Source organism: Perissodus microlepis, chromosome 5 (genome assembly GCF_051167445.1).
Source record: "Perissodus microlepis isolate ML-2025 ecotype Zambia chromosome 5, ASM5116744v1, whole genome shotgun sequence".
In the NCBI taxonomy this organism is placed as follows: domain Eukaryota; kingdom Metazoa; phylum Chordata; class Actinopteri; order Cichliformes; family Cichlidae; genus Perissodus; species Perissodus microlepis.
In genome coordinates this window covers 27,998,407-28,019,526 of record NC_140465.1, presented here as the reverse complement: position 1 = coordinate 28,019,526, position 21,120 = coordinate 27,998,407, and the positions used below count along the sequence as shown (strand labels likewise).

The 21,120-nt window shown below is 38.3% G+C and overlaps 1 protein-coding gene across 2 annotated transcripts; it reads right to left on the bottom strand.

Annotated features, from left to right (window-relative positions):
- Positions 1 to 5,880: 5,880 nt before the first annotated feature.
- On the bottom strand, positions 5,881 to 21,056 carry agtrap (angiotensin II receptor-associated protein). 2 transcript variants are annotated; one of them, XR_014800290.1, is made up of 6 exons: positions 15,007 to 21,056; positions 14,072 to 14,106; positions 13,770 to 13,878; positions 11,653 to 11,848; positions 8,074 to 8,217; positions 6,735 to 6,823 (listed from the first exon to the last, which is right to left on the bottom strand). XR_014800290.1 is itself a non-coding variant. In XM_084929161.1 (5 exons), exons 1-5 carry the CDS (start codon positions 15,031 to 15,033, stop codon positions 6,699 to 6,701), a joined length of 492 nt encoding a protein of 163 aa, XP_084785287.1. In that variant the 5' UTR covers positions 15,034 to 21,056; the 3' UTR covers positions 5,881 to 6,698. The 2 variants fall into 2 exon arrangements, 1 of the variants encoding a protein (XP_084785287.1); XM_084929161.1 differs by lacking the exon at positions 8,074 to 8,217 and having other exon boundaries at positions 5,881 to 6,823.
- Between the last annotated feature and the right edge of the window lie 64 nt (positions 21,057 to 21,120).

Genomic DNA, 21,120 nt, shown 5'->3' with positions numbered 1-21,120 from the left:
GCAGTGTGTAGGGACGGTACCTTTCTCAGGGGTACCTCAGAGTAGCGGTTCAGTGAATTCGAACCTCCGACCTTTCGATCACCACTCTACCTACTGAGCTATCCCTCCCTCATAAAAAACTACAAACCTGAGGTCCAAGAACCAGGGAGGATATCAGTCATTATTCCTGTGATTATTCCTATTGGGCCTTTATGAGTTTTGCAGAGCATGAGCATTACATTTTTTATTTACAACCTTTTCCTTTTTTTTTGTCAGTTCTAGGCCTTTTTATTCACTTACACTATTTGTAAGTGAATATTTGTCTTTAAATTTCTGTCTTCTTAATGATACCTGATGTGATGCAGACTGAGTGATTGTCGTAACCAAACTGCCTTTGCAGAATGGTTTCAGAACTGTTTAACTGAACTGAAATTAGGGCTGAAGTAGCACCTTTTTCCAGATTTATTTTTGTGAAATAACCCCGAGAAACATTGACTCTGTTTTCACTGTGTTTACTTAGTTTTATTTTATATCCAGCAAATAAATCAGTCCTTGCTTAATGGGCAGGGGTTTGCTGACCCCCTTCTCTTCAGGCTTGTGTGGACTGGAGGGTAATTGGAATCAATTTTGATGCCGTTATCGCTGGTGGCAGATGCACAAGGCTGCAGTGTGAAAAGGTCAAGGGTTGAGAGCGCTCTCCTAGGGGACTCAAGATGCCTGAGGCATAAAAATGTCACTGCTGGATCAATTTCACATGTAAACACTTTTTAATCTCAGAGGACTTTTGAGCATTTTTGTTGTTGTTGTTTTGTTTTTGTAGTTTTCTTATTGCTGGTTGCCGAAGAACTCCAGACAGCAGGTGGAGGGTTAAGATATCAAAGTAACGCTTTCCATAACTTATCATCTATGAAAGCCAAAGATTCTTTCTCCTGTGCATCTAGACTCAATTAGAGACTTGTCAGCTTGAGCTTGTCAATATATATATATATTTTATCACTCACTGCCCCCATGTTGTATAATTTACCCAGGAACACAGCCAAGGGAGTCAGGTTGACCCTAGTTGCTTTCAGGGTCACATTTTTACCCTCACCCTCAGCTGAAAGCATGTCATTAAAAATATTTTTTCCTTTGTATTTACACAGAAATCACATTTATAAATAGAAATTTATTTTAACCTGAGTTTTTGTTTGAGGATTAGAGAGAAAACAGTAAAGACTAACAAGAGAAAGAAGGGCAAAAATAAATGAAAAATGAGTGTATGGAATACGTAAAATCACCATAACATAAACTGTAAATTTAAGCTAACAGACTAGATTGTGTTACTAATTCTTATATTCAAATGTATCTCATTAGAGATAAAAAAAAAAATGAAACTGTAGTAATGCCATCATTTATCTCAGTCACCACAGAGAAATTAGCAGATTTTCTAAATAAAAAATATGGAGGAATAAAAACGTAGCTCACTTAACAACATAAATTCCCTTAAAAACCCTACAGGCCAGTTTCATTTCAGAAATATTGGACACCTAAAGATGCTGAAAATTGGTGTTGGAAGTCTGCAGTCCTGATGCCCACGCATTCATTTTTTTCAGACCTCTCTGGGGATCATGGTTAATGCAATAACAGAGCTGACAAATTGAGTTGGTTTTATTGCATAGAACCACAATGGCAGTGAGTGAGCGTGTCCTTGACTCAGAGGAATCATGTGTGAGCCCGAGGATGTGTTAAACCTGCATGCATGCAAGGCTCAGGAGAGGCAGTCCTGCAGCTCCTTATTAATCAACAGCTTGTTGAGCTCGTGGCCATACCTCCTCCCCCACCTCCTCTGGTGCACCTTCACTCTCTGTCATCTTCATACGTTATTTTTTTTCCCCTTTCTCTTTTAAAGCCACAGCCTCTCATTCTATCTTTCACAGGTTATCTATACATTTTGTCCTCAGCTAGCTGTTATCACAAGAAAAAAAAAAAAGGAAATTACTTTTCAAAGATCATCACGGTACCTTGTTTTTGACCGTATCCTTAAATCATTTGACCAAATGAATTAAACATCTTCCCCAGGTGTGAATAATCAACTCAACTTAAACTGCAATCGTGAGCCTGCTTTGTATGCTGAGAACATATTAACTGTGCTGTTTGGTTCTTTCAGTTTCATGGCTTGCTGTTGGCTGACATCCCTCCTGGATGACCTACAATATGGCAGATAAATAACATGAGAAAAAAAATGTGTCTGCTGCCTCCATGTTTATAGTTGGGGGGTTGCTCATATATGTTTGTCTCTTTTAAAACAGTGGAGTGCCAAGTTGAAAGTGTTGCAAACTTCACTTGTGTTTTTGTATATTCAAAACTTTTCAGCCATCACCTCAAAGGTGTCTTTTGACAACAAGGCTGAATAAGGCAGTACAGTGCGTAAGTCACAATCTCATCAATGCGATCAATCATTTATTATCCTAAACCAACCATCTAGCCAACCAAACAGTAGAGAGTAAAATTTATAGAGGGAAAAAACTCATTCACTATAGGGCAGCACAGTGGTGCGGTGATCAGCACTGTTGCCTCACAGCAAGAAGGTCCTGAGTTGGATTCCACCACCTGGTAGGGGCCTTTCTTCCCTTGTTTGTGTTAGCTTAATTGGTAAACCTAAATTAGGTGTGAGTGTGACTGATTGTCTGTCTCTATTAGACTGGCGCCACCTGTCCAGGGCGTACCCTGCCTCACGCCCTATGTTAGGGGCTCCAGCCCCCCTGCGACCCTGACGAGGATAAGCGGAAGAGAATGGATGCGTGGATGTTAAAATATGTGGTGTTTATTCCAAGAGGTTTAAGAGTTTACTTTTTTTGACCTGTTAACCTCTTGGTATGTGCACACAGCAGCTTCTTCATCTCAGTGCATCCTAATTGAGCTCCCTAAAAAGGTGACAGTGCTTTAGGATCATATTTTTTTGTCTTTAAATGGTAGAGGTTGCACTTACCAGTGCAAGAAGAAACTGTTTACTGAATACATAACTAATATTGTTTGAAGCATCCTGAGCTCATGCAGTGATTTCCATTGCATACACCACTACAGAATCGTGTCTATTTTACACGACTGCTCCCTGTGGATCATAATCGTTGTGTTTTGATTTTGTCCTTGTGTATGGAATCTGGCCAATCCTACGAGTCTTTTAATATTGCGCACCATAGATGATGAGCAAATACTTTGAATATACTGATTTGCAGTCTTTGACAAATTGGTGAACTGTCCCCATTTTTATTTCTGAAAGACTCTTTTGAAATGTTCTTTCTTTTACATGAAGTTTATATAATTTTTAAATCATTTAATTCTATTTTTATGTAAATTTTACACCGTTTTGTAACATTTTTTTAAACTCAACAATACTATTGTGGCAGAAACTGAATTTCCCTGCTTTATAAAGAAGCCCACAAGGTACTACAATCTACAAACAGATGACAAAGCTCTCAGCTCAAGGGCTTTCAGCTCAACAGCCTGCACATTTGAGGACAATAAACCATTTAAGCTAACTACCTCATCATAATAAAAGCCCTTAGTGACAAAAACCTTGACTGCAGGTTCATAATCTGTTAACTTACTACTTTTAGAGTATATAAAATGTTTTCATTTACAACATAATTTACTGAGCCACACCTGTTTTCACCAGAGGTGTGGGTAAAAAATGCTAATGAGGTGGTTTACATTCCACGCGTGTACAACTGTGTCACTTGAATTTTTATAATTGTGCTGAGGGAGGCAGTGGAGAACGAATCCTTCACTTTCATGATTCTTTTGTGTGTATTAAACATTTGTGTCATTTTAACTCACTCATTGTAGCGTGAATTTTCAAAATGTGCCAAAATTGAAAGTAGTGTGACTCTCAGAACATGCACAGTGGAGTGCAAAAATGGTTTAGTGCATGGAGGACAGGAAGATGAATTTCTTTTCTTGTCTTCTGTGACGGGGGTACAAATGAATGGTAAAGATCTATGTTAGTGGAGCAGGATGAGAGAAACTAGGTATATGAGAGAAGGTAAAAGAAAAACAATTAAATTGCAAGAAAATGGACTGTGCAAAACAAAAAATAAAAAAATAAGGGTACACTTGATCATCACAGAATCAGTTAAACTTCCACATAATTCTTAATCAGTTTCACCTGATTTTGTGCGAATGACACGTGGAGGCCACAGATCATAGATCCCTCTGACCGATGTTTTCATTTTCTTTTTTGCTAGGAGATGAAACCTGCAGCCCACTCAGGCCCACTCCTTCAGGTATTTTCATCCACACCATGTTAACTGTGTGTCTCCTGCACACTCAGAGGTGTGGAGGAGATTGACCATTAAACACAAAAGAAAGACATTGCTCTAAAAGGGCAACAATTCAGCTGCTGGTCCGGTACCTGCTCCTTTATGTGGGCAGGAACAAGAGGAGCACTACCAGAGCACAACAAAAGGCCTCTGGCAGGCTACTTGTGTATGTTTCACACCAAACTCTCAGAATCAGAATCCACGAGGGTGGAATGAAAGCATGATGTGTGGGACCTCTGCTCACAGCCCGGTGGCAGAGAACACCAGAACCCTCAGCTACATCCAGTTCTCCTTACAAATTAGAGGTGGTTCACAAAAAAATCTAGAGATGCGACGGCAAAAACTATGCAACATGTGCAAGCATGACAGCAAACATATGGGAAGGTATATCCTTTGAGGGTTGCACAGACCTGAATGTGCTAACCAACCCTGACTGTTATTAGGTGCCTGGATAAAATCCTCAATCGCACTGTCAGACCTTATCTTGGTGCACTAAGTACCACCTGGTGCAGGACAATGACTCATATGGCAAACGTGCATAGGCAGCTCCCTGAATGATGAAGGCACTGATGATATTGACTGGCCCTCATGTTCCACAGGCCTGAATCCAGACTTTATGAACTGTGATGCTGAACCTGGACTACAGTCTGTCCAGAAGCTCACTGATGCCTTGATCCAAGTCTGCAAGGAAAGCCCAAGGACACGATCCAGATGTTGCCAGGGCTGAATACAGGTACGTGGGGGCCATGCTATAGTGAAAGTAGCCTCAGCCTGTGATTTGTGAGTTAAGTGTTATTTTTTTTATCTTAATTATAGAAATTCTTAGTAGCAACAGCAGTAATGTCTGTTTAAACCTAACGTAAAGGCTTGATAAATAACATAAATAGGCTATTACATTAAACATTTGGCTTAATTAAATTATTCTTGTTAACTTATGGTAACCTGCATTTCTTGTGGTGCAAAAACAGTTTCTCAAAATACAACTTTAAGTAAGTTAACTTAAGTAAGTAAACTTTAGAAGTTATAACTTTACATAAGCAATACAGCAAACTGCAACTCTGCATTATTTAGTATGCTTCTTACAAGCTCTTTAGTAACTGCAAGTAAGGCGTGTCTTGTGATCTATATGTCACGCTACTATGGCATGCATAATTTCACATCTCTATACTGTGACCAGTATAGTTACCACATCTCCATTTAGTCACACAGTTTATCAGGATTTCAAAAAACACAAAACTCCAATCTTGTAACACTTTCAAAAGTGAACCGAGTCCAAATTGTCCAAATGATGCAATCCCTGTAGCTGCTTTTCTTTACACTCATATCGCTACCATAGTCGGACAATCTGCCAACAAAAACTGAGAGTACACACTTCTTGAAAAGCTCAGTGAACGACGTGTTGCACATTTTCAGTAACCACAGTGCTGATGTGAACATTTCAAGCTTTGAACACTTTTACTGTAATAATACTTTCTCATATCTCTTGTGCCTACACAGCAGACATATTCTAACATATCAGTATGGCGTGGTCTGTAATTTACTGTATATACTGTAAACAGGTTTTACATACTTACTTGCAACTATTAGAATAACAAAGAAAACAATCGTTTACTTTTTTTAATAATCATTAACTGACGATTATGTGATGCTACAAAATCAGCAGTCTCTATATTTTACATTTTGGTAGATTGGCAGCTTGATATGAAAAAAGTCTTAGTATGAAGAAACTAAATATCAGCATAAATGAATAGGGCCCATCTGCTTTGCAGTGAGTGTATTTTCATGCCACGTTAGGAGATGAAACATTAACTACAGTTCTTGCCATGCATTCAGTTTGGTTGAAGCAGTTCAAATTTCACATTGCTTTTGTATTTTTTTCACCCAAAGGTTAACTTCCAAGGCACAGCAATGGACATTAATTTCATTTCTCTTTAGTCAAAAACCTCCATTCTAGTCACCAGAACTGTAATATTTAAAATAAAAAAATCAATTGAAAAATATTAATCTACTGCTTACAAAATGAGAAACGGACTCTTAGCATCCGAAAGTACCACATTTGTGGGAAATAAAAAAAGGTAACAGAAAACAAAACCGCTGTAGACACAGCAGTTCGATTCAACACCTGTCTACTAAAAATAGAAGGTGAAAAGTACGGCATCACAGCATGGGAATGGGAGAACAGTTTTTCCTCTGCGTGCGTTCAGCAGGTATGTGCCAAAGTTTGAAATGAAAATGGGTGTAATTATGCCACATTTCTCTCTGAAGTTCAAACAGATGACTACTTAGCATAATAAAACTTTCAGAGTTACACGCCAACTGTACAAAACAGGGACGACACAGAATCGATTATAATACTTGTCCCAAAGTGCTGGGCAGGTGTTGCTGAAAGGAAAACACTGCATTGCTCAACGGCTGCTTGGTTCAGTAAGTGCGAACTCCTGGTTTGCTGTCCGGGGTCTGGTTGAAGGGATTTCCTGAGGTAGAGGAGCCATCCTGCTGGTCAATGGACTGATAGGCATCTCGGTTTCGTGATACAGAAGGGAAACCTGCAGAGACAAGCCACAAGTCTTCAACACCAGTTATCATTTTTAACCACATCTAATCATGGACCTTGGAGACTGGACTGTTGTTGATATACATATTTAAAGTACTGGCACCCAGAAAGCTCAAATATTTTTCTTTATTTTTTCCCCCTTTCTCCTTACACACAGATTCATGAAACGGTTATGCAGATTTGCTATCTTGAGTCAAGTGCCCAGCCATGTCTGTAGAAATATAAATGACAGTGCTTGAATCTGTTATTACCAGCATACATTAAAAATACACACTCGCTCTGATGAATGGTAGACTGAGAAAACAGCCACTTTTATTCAGAATCCTTCTTTGATGGAAGAAGAAATTCCTCCCATTTCCCCACGACTGTTTGATTAGTCATTTTGAGAAGAGTCTGGGCACGGGAACTTCACTGATGTGAGACTGAACATGAAAAATCTCTTGTCCTTCTGTCAGCAGTCAAATAATCAAGATTATTAAAAAAAATAAAAATTTACCAGAGGATATAGCTTCCTTGCTGTATTATAGGTGGGAACGTTTATGAAAGATTTTTATAAAGGGACTTCATATGAAGCATCTACAACAAACAGTCCTGACTCGGACATGGCCAGAATATCAACTATCCCCTTTTGGCGTTTCAAAGACAGCACTTCTGCACAGTCCACAGTCCAACTGTGGTGACAAACATGCACCTTTAATGCCAGTAAAACAAGAAATCTGGTTTCACTGCAGCTGTGTGGGAATATTAGCAATAGCCCAAAGATTGACCAAAGGATGGCATCACATAAAGCTCAACAAAGCGTGTGCATAAAACCAGGCCATACTCACTGTCTAGTATCACATCACATCATGTTGATTTTAATTAGGCTCATTTTAGAATGTGCAGCATCATGCAGCTCTGCTTTAAATACATGCAAATACAATGCAAGAGCACAAATGAGGCATCTGGAGACTAAAAACCTGAATAAAACATATAGCTGATGCAAACTTTCAGAAACATATAAACTCCTAAAACACAATAAATAGTGTTTGCATAAGAGCAATCTCTACAAACAAACATAGCAATGCAGGCAGGTGTGGGCTTACTGAAGGTGGGAACAGTCAAATTAAAAGACAGATAAAAAAAAACCCACAAAGAGATGGACAACAGAACACTGACAGGATGATTGTTTAGAAATAAATACAAAAGGGGAAAAAAAATCTATTTCTCTTTATCATCCTGCAGCCTGATATGGAATCTTACTTCCTGCATAGAAGGAGTTGGAAGAGGATGATTGGAGGAGAGAAACTGTAAAAAGGGAAGAGGCCAGGAATCAATAGCGGCGCCCAATAAAGGCACTGTCAGCACTGTCCGTAGTGCATCGACTGTCCACAGAGGTCTCAAAGTCTGAGAGGTCAAAAGGTTGAAGAGAAGAGAAGAGAAGAAGAAATGATCAAATTCCAACTACAACAACAAAAATCAGCCTTTACAAAAAATAAATACTAAGGTGTGACAGTAAGGTATGCCAAAGAGCAAAGGATGACATGCAAGAAAAATAATGACATTTTAAGTTGGGAACAAATATTTAAGGAGTGCACATTAATTTAATTTAGGAGCACATTAATTTAAGGGTAATGCATGACAGGCAGTCTGCTAAGCTGCAATTTACTTAGTTATTGCTAGCAAGGCTGTTGCACTTAACATCACGGCACAGTTCTGGTACAGTTCACACATAATGGCAGCAGACTCATTGCTCAAAATTAATGATAAGTGTTTAAAAGATGAGTCTGTCATTTCAGACTTGTTATGTTTATCTAGCAACCAACCGTCAATTTTCCAGTCGTTTGTTGTATTTAGTTTCCCTGGCTGCAGAGTTTTTACTGACTTTTCAATGTCTTGAGGTGCACTGTATGAAAATGAGACTCCTAAAAACAGTCTTAAATATGCATTTGTTGGCTAAAGCTTAAAGGTCCCTGGTAGGCGTTAGGCCTAGTATTTACTGTATGATGTGGAAACTGTTCAGACTGCTATTTGGTCTGTCTACAATAGTCTTTGCATGCACACGATTAAAAATCACACTACACAAACGCAGAGATAAAAATTAATCTTATCTGTGTGTGTGTTTTTAAGCACTTGCTAAGTCTCTTTAGCAAATACGACCCTGGATAACACTGGCACAGTCTGAGGTATGAAGTTATTCAAACCATTAATAAATGGCTTTTTCTAATGCCAATTTAAAACCTCAAAATGATTGCAGTTAGCCGTAAACATAAATAGGATACTAAACTCAAAGATGGAGCCTTTTCACTCTAAAAAAATGCCCACATTTTTTTTTGTAGCTTGTTGATGCCAGAAGGTCAGAAGTGAATGGCCAGAGTGCTTCAAGCTGATAGGAAGGCAAAAGCAACTCATTACAACCAAGGTGTGCAGAACAACAACAACAACAACAATCTTCCTATAATTTATAATCTTTATAATCTCTTTCTGCTATTTGCACATTTTTTACTGTAAATTTCTAAGTTAATTTGTAAATTTTTGTAGTAACCTGTAAATTGTAAATACTGTAAAACTTTTTTCTGTCATTTAATAGTCGGGCATTGCACAGCTACAAACATTTCACCCCATGTCATACTTTGTATGGTTGTGTGTGTGTGACAAATAAAATTTGAATTTGAATTTGAATTTGAAACCCTTCAAACTTGTAACATGGGCTACAGTAGCAGCAGGCACCACTCCCCTCAGCTAAGAACAGTAAAATGAGGCTACAATTTTAAACTGGACTACAGAAGACTGTAAAAAAAGGGTGCCCTGTCTAATAAGCCTCAATTCCTACTGCACGAGAGCTGCCAAGTTACCCAGCAGGATAAGTTGGAATCTCACAAACCTCAAATCATCACAAAATAGTTTCTTGAAGATTACAGTGATCTCACTGTAATGCCACGAGATCTCAATCTAAGAACGAACCTTTGGGATGTGATGGAAAAGGAAATTCAGCTGACAAATCTGCAACATTGTGTGATGCAGTCGTGTCAATATGGATCAATATCTTTGAAAAATGTTTCCAGAACCGTGTTGAATCTATGCCATGAAGAATTAAGGCAGGTCTGAAGACAAAATAGGGCCCAACCCATTAAAAACAAGATGTACATAAAAAAATGCTACCATCTATGGCTCACAAATGAGAAGGCATCTTTTCCTTTCAATTTTTCTTATGGCTTTTAATTACCTGACAATCATTCACAGTGTAAACAAAATCACAGCTTAATACTTGCTGTTCTTTTTCAATGCTTTCATCTACCCATGTAAAGTACGTGCCTCACCTCTATGTGCTTTGACAGTCTGGATTTGCCTGTTTATAGGTGCTAAGCTGTGGTTGGTTTAATGACCACAGTCACTTTGACTGACTGCAAAAGTGTGACGGCTCAAATGTGCAGTTTTTGCTTCATTGGATGTAAAACTTAAGTCTAATACACAAACTCAGAGTAATTCAACCACCATAAGAGGTCCATCAATCAAAATTCTGGGAGCCCCAAATACCTGAATCAACAGTTCACTCACACACACTTGATTGTCTGGTTCCCAGAGTGCTCAGTGCAGCGGGGAACCATATAAATGCCAACAACGCAATCAGGCAGCAATTAAAACTCACATAGTCTGAAACTGACATTAGCCGCTTTCATCAGTCATTACACATTCTAATGGATGTACCTGCTGTGTGAATGTGGCGGTAAAGTAAAACCACAGAGAGAGCACATTCATCAATATTCAATTATCTGCCAAGCATGCAGGAAATATATTTTGTCAACTGCAGTTTTGGGTCGCAATGCAAGAGAAATTTCATTACTTTACCCAGCGTGACATGAAATAACATAGTATTTTGGCCTATAATACTAATATTAATAGTAATAAAATTGCATTACACCAACAATATGTGGTTTTACTTTTCCCATTTGTGTTGTTGTTGCTCTTATTATGGATCAATCGCTAATGAATGAGAAACATTTTCCGGGATTTAAGAGTCCAGCGGACGTCAAAGCTCAGTGGGATTTCTAATGGAAAAGCTCTCAGCAGAGAGAAGTAAAGTCTACAAATCAATGACCACACACACTTGATCAAACATCCCTTCACTTGTTAGCGTGCTTATTAGATGTTTGCCTGCAAACAGAACGCTATACACCCAAAAGTCAGTACCAACACAAAGTGTCTCTTTCTGTGTTCATCAGATTTGAGTCCATCTGTGTTTCTTTCCACATCACTCCTGTGCTATTTCTGTCCATGTGCTATCATGGCAGATCATACACTCGTAGGCCTGCATGGGCTTAATGTGTTTCTCCATGCAGTATAAACTGGTTGCCAGGATGACACACAAATGTAATAAACATTTCATTGAGAAAGGGTTTCTTTGACTGGCCGAGCTGCAGCTCAAATATTTCTCTGCATTTTAAGTCTTGTGACTGTAACTAATCAGTTTGACGGTGGAATCATCTGCCAGCGCTTTCGCTCAGCGTCCTGCCAGGTTGCTGCTCTCAGCAGGCTTTTCATGGCAAACGGCATAAAACAACACAAGGAAGACATCAAAGTGCCCTTGGACACATGCATTACTCCATACCTTAGCTTTGGTTGTAAAGCGGTGGGTAGGCTCAGGTATTTTAGATACTTTCTCACTAGTTCTGAAATTATACTGGGAGATGTACCCTCTGTGTTGTGTATGTATTTCTGCTTTCATTACCTTTTCACATCTTTCATGACAACAAAATGAAAAACTGAGGAACCTGAGCCAAAATCCTTTCAAATCTCGAAATGTTTTATGCTACTGTACGTGACCCTTCTAGTCGTACTTACCAAAGTTGATGTTGTAATCTCCTCCTCGCTCGCGGTACATTTGGTAGACAAAGAAGCAGGAAATGGGTTTGAGCAGCAGGTTGAGGATGGTCATCCCTGCGCCGAAGCGAAACAAGTCGCTCGAGTCACCGAGTGAGTAGAATATCCCGAGATGGACGATGTCGGTCAATATTGTCAAAATCATCCCTATCAGAAACTACAGGGAGCACACAAAAGAGACATGTAAAGCGACATAATTGTAACATGGAAAATGAAGTCATTTGGTTGCTGAAGGATATTAACTTATATATGGGTGTGATATGAAAAAATAAAACGAAAGTATAGTATACATGTTCTGGAAAAAGATTTTTGAGGCCAGCCATTACAAAAAGAGTAAAAAAAACCAAACAAAAAACACAAGATCTTGTTTTATAATTTGGGACAGTCAATATCCATATTGTTAAATGAGAAATAACTTTCCAATAAAAAAATAATTAAATATGAGTTAAACATGCTATTAGTTAAACACTTGAAAATAAGTGAATTCACTTAAGGCACCTGAGAAAAATGCTGCCAGGACTTAACCATACTGGAAAAGATATACAGTGGGCTATATTACCTGCAGCTGATTGGGCGGGTGATTGATCCAATTTAAAATACCACTCAGTGCTAAGAAATCCTGCTTATCAATTAGTTGTGCACCAGTGTTTTTTCTTGATAGATCTTGGACATGAGTGAATATGACATTGGACTTTAATGTGCACAAAGTAAAAGGCTCCCCTGTGGTTACATCCCAGCGTCTATAATTCTAAATTAAGTTCAGTACGGTGACAGAGTCCAGTACTGTCAAACTGTCAAGCCAAAACTGACATTTTGGTTACTGTCAAAGAATAACAAAGTAGACAGCTATTTTGCTCAAGATTCATCTCTTCATTTCAAACACTCAAAGCCTGGACAAAGGTGGACTTTAAGTATAGTTTTGTTAAATCTATCAGTTAAAGTTAGTCATAGTGGGTTAGAGTCATCCACAAAGCTACATAGCCCCCTGAGATTCATATAATTTCCCATCAATTGCAGTAAAGATTTTATTTAACTAAAACAAACCAAGTAACCACATCATTCAAACAGAAACTGAAAGAATCCGTCCATTACAAGGACACGAAGATTTAGAGTGTAACAAATATTTTGCATCAGCATAAAAGTATTTATGCAGTGAACACACAACTAAAATGCAGCAACCTCTGGGGCTGAAAAATGAAATAAGAGCTGAAGCACCAAAAGCTGCAGCCCCTGAGGTTGGCTTCACAGGCCAATCAGGTCCCATGCTAAAATGTCCAACGTTACAGCAGAAATGCATAAAGCATTTTGACATCTGGTGTTGTTTAGTGTTCAATCATACAAAAACACACTTGAGTAATTTTAAGCCTGTTTTGATGCAAGTCAGAATAAGCATCCCATTTAATATTACAACACTTTATGAAGGTACCCTGCCTGCTCATGTTAATATGGTCAGATTTGACTTGAAAAAAAAATGAACACAGCCAAAGCCAGAATGTGAAACTCAATCCAAAACTAAAGCCATGAAAAACCACAAACCATTGTGGCCATCTTCTATATACAGTCTATGAGAAGGGCTCAGTACTTTTGCTGACCCACAGTCAGGATGAGGCGCTTAATAGTTTCCTCTGACAGACAGAAGAGCCAACTGCACAAGTTTTCCTTCTATCTGATAACAGCTCTCATTAAAAGCTGTTCTTGCTTCAGAACACAATCAAAAAACAATTCTGAAGTCACACTTTTGTTTAGTTTTTTTTCCCCTTAGTCAGCTGATGTCACTAATGTACAATGGAAACACCAGTCACGGGTTCAGAGTTACGGTATGATAAGGGTTGACAATTCTGAAACTTCAAACATTTAAATTACATTTGCTTAAGGAGCCATTTTAAACTGTCTGAGGGCCTCAGCTACTGTACTGTGGTAAATTAAGGGCTCTTTTTCAAAGGGATGCTCACAGAATGCCCTAGATTCCACAGACAAATAGGTTAGCACAGATATGCAGCACTGCACCTAAAGTTGGACTACTTTATGTGTCACATGATGCTATAAGAGCGTATGAAGAAGTGAAGGCAGAGACTCACCATGATCACTGCATCTATTGAGTCCCTCTGTGCAATCGCCCACACTCCAACTGCTAAAACGCTAAAGTTCGCCCATGTGAAGGCCACTGACGGCCACACCATACTCCCCCTGAAGGAAACACACAATTCATACGAGACAGATTCTTACACACCCCAGGAGAGTTACGTGCGATTTCACAGAGGACGAGACATGTAGGTGAAAGAGTTGACCTGAATCAGGAGTATAAGCATGTGTCTGTGTGCCAAAAGAGGAGAGAAATTCCTCAGGTTTGTGGAAAAAAAAAGCCTGTGCTCATACTCACCAGACTGTAAGCAGCCAGTGCACCAGTACGATGGCCTGGAATAGAGAAGGACAAAAATGTGTTTACACTGAACTGAGACCCAGAACAGCCAGTGTATAGATAAGAATGATGAAACTCTATCACTCAAACACAAGTTAAAAACTTCAAATAATCACTGCGTGCAGCTAATCTGCAGCAATGATTTATCTTTTAATTTAGGTCTCTAAGAGGACCGAAGACATCTTTTTCAACCTCGCCAAATTGCATTTTTTATACATATGATTTCCTTCAATTCTGTGAAACAAAGTAAAATTAACTCATTTCAAAAAACTTTAAGAGATAAATGAATGAATGACTGAACACACTAAATGAATATAAAAATGCACCATCTTGCAGAAAAGAGGATAATAGTTAGTGTTAGTGTCCTCCAAGCTTACTTTTAACATCACAGGTTTTATAATCCTTGAAAGAGCTGTCCAAAATTACATTTGACCCATTTTATTCTTTGGACAGAGCACAAGGACACTTTTGTCCCTGTTCAGTTTCACAGTTAATCAAAGGCATCAGTTCATCAGTTAATGTTCATCACAGAATATAGTTTGTCTCTACTATTTTTTGATGCCTTAGTTCCCCCCAAATTCACTGCATATGAGTGTTTAAAGTGTTTGAGAAAATAAATATGTTTATATGTTTAAATAATGACCTCTGTCAAAGGACCTGCTGCCACTCAAAAATGTCCTTCAGGGACCGTATCCCCTGAACATTACCTTAAACACTTCTTACTTAATAGCAAAAAGTAGAGCAGCAGTTTACTGTGATCTGAGTCACAAGCAGAGGAAGGTCGTTGCCACACAGAGGAATTACCACTGAGGAACAGAGCTGACATTTCATTGAAAACCAGCGTTTGTTTGAGCGTACAAGCCGAGGCAATCAGAAACGCAGAAAGTAAACCTCACCTTTAGATTTATGGCAGGGATTTCCATAATTGTCTGTTTGGACAAAGCAGCTCCTCCTTGATCCGATTCGGCGTTTCAACTTGTTAAAGAGCTACATGAAAAAGTACCGCAGTTTCTCTTCTTACACAAACTTCTGTCCAAAACCCTCCTCCCGTCGGCTCAGCCTTGCAAACACAAGCCATGTGACAGCAACCTGACTCGTTCCCATGTGACTCCTGCCCCTCTCACCCTCTCACCCCTTCCCCCAACCCCTGGGGTGCGGTTCAATTGGCAAATTTGCTTAGGAAGGTTACTCACTAACTGAAGAGACCCGGAAATATGTGTGCGGCAGTCAGCCGTTTCCGTGCTTCTTGTATTACTTCCTTAAGCAGAACTTTAATTTAATGATTTAATAATAACTATCCCCGCATGGTAAATTAATATTATTGAACTTTTGTTTGTGAGTTCCTGCCACGCAAACACATGAGATTTCAATTAAAGATCCAGAATGTATTTAGTACATCTTAGTAGAGTAGCTCAAATAAGTCAAATAAGATATCAACCAAAAACTATTCTATTACACATTCTCAGGAGGATATAACTGTACCCGGATTCTCAGCACACCCCGGTTCAATTTTCCTAAGTGGCCTTTCTAAAAGTATATTAACATAAAAAAATTCTGTGAAGTTTTCAGTGCTGACAGAAAAAAAATACAAGATTAATATAAAAAAAATATTATATTATATAAAAAATAGTAACATTTTATTTAAGAGTTATTATTATTCTGTCAACTAAATATAAAGTGTGGTGATGGAGGTTGACTACCCAAGCACCCTGGGCTCCAAAAACTAGTGAAGCTCTCTGATGCCTCTTTCATCCCTTACAAATGAGGCAAAGTGGCTTAGTCCACCCACTCTTGCAGATGCATTCACAGCACAGCTAATTTATTGTATTTTAGTAACTGCTAATCCACATCCCGAATCATGTCTCTACCCAAGCAAGGATAGAAAAAGGAAAAATATAAAAGAAATGCTTGGAGAACAAAGGTCAATGGAGGACAGCTAACAAGTTAAAATGGTTTAGCTATCAGTGGTTGCTAAAGACAGAGAGCCATTGTCAGATGTGACACACTATTAAGTTTACTCAGGACGACTAAACAGCATGAAATTTCAGAAACAGCCAGAGAGAGTGAACCAGCAGCCTCTCCAAAGAGGAACTCAGTAAGTTTATTTCAGTCACTTGTATTTAAAGCAGTTTCAACAGAACATCAACAATGCTAACGTCAAGCAACATTAAGCTTTATTGTAGGCTGGACCAGCTGTGTCGTAATCAATGCACATTTTGAGGAAGCCTGTGTGTTTACAGCTCATGAACTAGAATACCACAATGACACTGCTTATTAAAAAAATGAGTTTGGTAGTCACGTATATGTTGATAGATGTTTAGTATTGTTTGCTACTTCTAATGAGACACTGTCAGGCAGCACACCAACATATCAGCATACACTCTTGCAAACCTTGTCATGCATTATTTAATCATCCTGTATCCACAAGACCATTAGACTGTCATAGATTTTTTGTGTTTGATAACATCAAAGGAGCACTAACAGACAGTAGTGTGAAAATGACTTTAAAAGGAAGTTGGGACTGAAGGAGTACTTTGAGCATTTGAACCACTTGCAGCAGATGGTGATGTCTGTTGTTTAAATAGATACTGGTACAATACATCCCCCCCCCCCCAAAAAAAAAAAAAACCACAACAACAACAACAACAAAAAAAACAAAACAAAACAAAAAACAAACCCCAACAACCTATAGCCACCTTCACTGAGTTCTCAGTAAACATTTTCCTGATGATGATTGAGTCTTAATGAAAACAACATGTGGACTCAATTCACAAGCATTTTCTTATTGCTAATTCAGATTTCAAAGTAGGCTATAACTTTATTTAGTTCAGACATTTAGTGAAGTCCAATTAAGTCACAGTCTGGTCAAAAGATCTTGCAGGTGCATTCCTGTAAACCTTACACAGCTGGTGTGGAAAAATCTTTTCTTGTCTTTCAGTCCATAAGTATAGTTTTTAACAAAAACATATGTAATAGCCATAATCATATATCACCACAGAAACACTTACTGCATATAAAATATATATAAGCAGTCTCGTCTGTCATCACACTGCTCCAGTGGATGAAAGCCAGGAGGTGCAGATGCTGTGACAGGCTGGCAACCTGGGTTTACCCTGCCTCTTGGCCTCTGCCAGCTGTGATAGGCTCCACCCGCCATGACAGAAGAGAATGAGTGGAGGGAGGTGCAGCTGAAAGCTGTAGAAATCATTCAAAACTGTGCTTGTCTGATTATTATATTATTTCAAAGGGTGAGCGCTGCTTGCCCTTTGGTTCTTAATATTCTAAATGACCAGAATCATGAAGTATGTATCACTCGTTCCTTATGTGACTGCCATTTGCCTTCCTCACCAATGCCTGTGTGACATTATGTCCCTGGACTTTAGCACATTTAACCTTTCAGCTCGCTGTAAGTCACTGTGGATGAGAGCAGCTGCCGAACTTTTAAAATGTTAATATGAGATTCACTCTCTGTGATTTCTGTTCTGCAGTCTGACTCAGTCTTTGGCACTTCTGTGCCCTTTTCACTGAAGACAGATTCATGGCCCAGTGTTGGCATATGGCCTCTGCACTATCCAGCATTAACCCTGACCCCACATGTGACCTCTGACCCCACACGTGACCTCTGACCCCTGTGGCAACACACAAATAAATTTTTCTCTTTGACTGAAAGATTAATTCTTTAAAATCCACCATAATTAAATTTAGCAGCCTTGTTGTCCTGAATGTGCTCGTGTATACATGTGTGTGAAAATGAGACTGCAGTGGGACAAACACACAAATGTTACATTTGTCACAACTTTATCCAGCACAGATAAAGCACTCACACAAAAAACTAATATTTGAACTGAGCACAAATAATTTCTTTGATGTTTTGACACGTGGTGGCAGATTTCGGACTAGCTCCCATGTGACTTCTTTTCATTTCTTGCTCATCTATGTGCTCTAAGAAGTAACCTGATTTGGAAAAGTTCCCTTGAAATAGACACCATGGGGGTTAATTAATTCAAGAAAGGTAAACATGCATTTGTTGTAGCTGCAGCTCTACGGGGATGTGGCTGTGTGTAATCTATCTTTTCTCTGGCTGTTGGCCAGGTTTCAACAGGGCACTCTACCAGAGCACTCTGACATAGGTAAATATAAAGAATACATGACTGTTGCTTTTATTTTGTGTCTGTAAATCAGGATAGCACAATCGTAGTTCAACTGAGATGGTGCTTAGGAAAGAAAAATCTGTGTTACTTTCTTCATCTAATGAAATATTGATGTGGCTAGATTTGCAGAGGCTTTGTGTGATCTGAACTACGCTGAATGTAATTTCTTGCACTTGCTCTAATGTGTCGTAAGCTTTGTGTTAAAGCATTCTGAGACTTAAGTGTAGATGGCAGATTATCTTATTACATGAAGATAGACGGTGCTTCTTTGGTGCCTCAAAAATCTCCATATTAAGGAAAATGCTCTCTTTGAAACAGGCTTACATTACAAAGTGTATCGATCAAAGTGAGCCATTTAGGCTTCATCTTCATAAAGATTTTATCTTTTTTCCTTAAAACTGTGATATAAAATAATGAAAGAAAGGGACTAGCTAACTAACTTCTGGCCCAGTGGTGGAAGGGGATTAATTACATATTCTGTGCAACCCTGTTTCCAAGAAAGTTTAAAATATAAATAGAAGAAGGGGGGATTTAAAAAACAAAAAACAAACAAAACCAAAGCCAAACATATGCTTAATTTGACTTTGATGCCAGAAACACTTAAGCATGATTCCCACTGCGCGTTGCATCACCTCTCCATTTAACAACACGCTCTAAGTGTTTCAGAACTGTGGGCATCACTTGCTGTGGTTTCTAAAGCTTTCTGGATACTGGATTTCAGCTGCTTCAGGGCAAAACTCAACATCACAGCCATTGGTTTTCAGCCTTGTCCCTTGCATACAAAGATTTATCCCAGTTTAATGATAGTGAGCACTGAAGATGATGAAAATTTCACATTCTTTTTGTGTTTCTACACTGAGAAATGTTATCCTTAAACTATTAAATGACTTGCCTCTTCCACAGAATGATGAACCACCCTCCAGTACTCCCCACCATCTTTTGTTCCAAAAGCCTATTTATAATAGAATATAAGGACACATCTTTTCAGTTGCTAAATTCAAAACTGACTCGAATTATTATTTCATGGTTGGTACAGTGTTTGGCTTATTCCTCTTGAAACTGCAGCGTTGCAGCCTCATGTGGCTCTTTTACCCATTTCCAGTGATTCCCTATGACCCTGAGCCAAAAATAAACAACCCAACCAACTTTGAATATTTGCATCACAGCCTGTGTGTGTTATGTTGACCATTATCGTGTTAATTTTGCATACATGCAAAGATAACAATGGCTCGTGCTATTCCCCCTACCTATGGATTTCACATCCAAAAGAAATCTCTAGAAAAAACACAGAATTTAACAATGCAAGGATAAACCTTCACCATCAACCCTGCTAGCTTAGCAGTGGCAGTGAAACTGGCATGTTTTATAATTATTTTTACAATTGTAAATGGCTTTGGCTGCTGCATGTTCTACTTATTATAAAAGCAGGTGTTAATTTGACTGATTTGCATAAACCCAGTAGGTGTCAAGATAAACCTAAAGCATAGATTTTCCTAAAGCATAAGCAAAGAAAATGATTTTGTTCTGTTCTAATTTAATTTAAAAAATGATGTTATTATCATATAAATACCATATTTTAAGTGCCAAAAATTCATAGATTCCCAGCGGTAGAGTAATCACATGCAGTAGTTTTCATTATCTTTACCTGTGAACATGTTTTTAAATAATTGCTTTTAGAAATTATTTAAAATGGGACATTTTTTGTCAAAGTTAGTATGTGTTAATCTCAAGAGTCAGTATAGCTCTCTTTAGCAGACATATATTTCTGCAGTCATTATTCTTAATTTTTAATAATCCTTCTTTATGGACTTCATGGACTTTCTTTTTGTTTTCTGCTAGTGTGTTTAAATTATTAATCCTGTCCAGGAGGTCCAGCTTTTCTAAAGATAACCTCTTATGTTCAATTAAATAATCTTTGGTAAGATAAAGAATTATTTGTTGAATCAGTGACTGCAAGTTGCCTCATGTCTAAGGCGGCAAAGCAACCCCAAGCCATAACATTTCCAGCACCGTGCCTAAGTTAGAAGAAGCTTCTGCTCCTGATCAGTTATCTTTGAACACATTATTCCAATAGGTCTTGTCTTTCTGTATAAATGGACACTGGCCAATTACAGTTTTGTTCCAATTCTATTTTTAGACTGCAAATGCGTGTCTCTCAGACTGATATCTTTGATACAGATGGTTGCGAGAGTTATCTGCAGATCCTATGATTACATTTTCAGGTACTTGGAGGCTTTGATTTCTTCCTCACTTCTTCAAAATGAGATACATTTCCTGTGGCAGGCAGGAAAAATTAACAGTTATTTAAAATCTGCACCATTTATAGAATAATGATTTGTTTCTATCTGGAAATCTTTTTAAATCTCATGGCAGACTCACAAGAATCGAAACCTTTTACTTGTGAAGGCCTCGGAGAGCGCTTTAGATTTGTGACACCGTACACCTGATTAGCAAAGAAAAAACTTGACCCTATGATGTTAAAGGTTTAAATAAGACAGATTCCACCTGTCAACTCCTAAGAAGGCTCTTATCATTTTATCTATTTGAAGGTTTAGGAAATGTAGACGTGTTTTTACTTACTTATCTGTCATTTATTTACTGAAATTATGAAAATGAACAAAAAATGTCAGTTTTAAATCATATTTGTTTGAGCACTAGTTTAAAAGAAGATCAAATCTTTTCTTGTCCAAAAATATATTAAAAAAGCACTTTTTTCAAATAATTGTTTTATGTGATATAAGAATTGCATTTAGAAATGTTCTCCTTGTGTCTCATCACACAATAGTGTCGATAAAACGACCGTCTAAAGGATAGAGAGTTTGCTTTTTAGGATTAGTAAAAATGGTTTTGCCAAACAGT

Coding starts and splice junctions, on each gene's coding strand:
- agtrap (XM_084929161.1), bottom strand. CDS start 15,033: ATGGAAATCCCTGCCATAAATCTAAAG. Junction 14,107..15,006: donor TCCCTGCCATAAATCTAAAG/GTGAGGTTTACT, acceptor TCTCTATTCCAG/GCCATCGTACTGGTGCACTG. Junction 11,849..13,769: donor CAATAGATGCAGTGATCATG/GTGAGTCTCTGC, acceptor TGCTCCCTGTAG/TTTCTGATAGGGATGATTTT.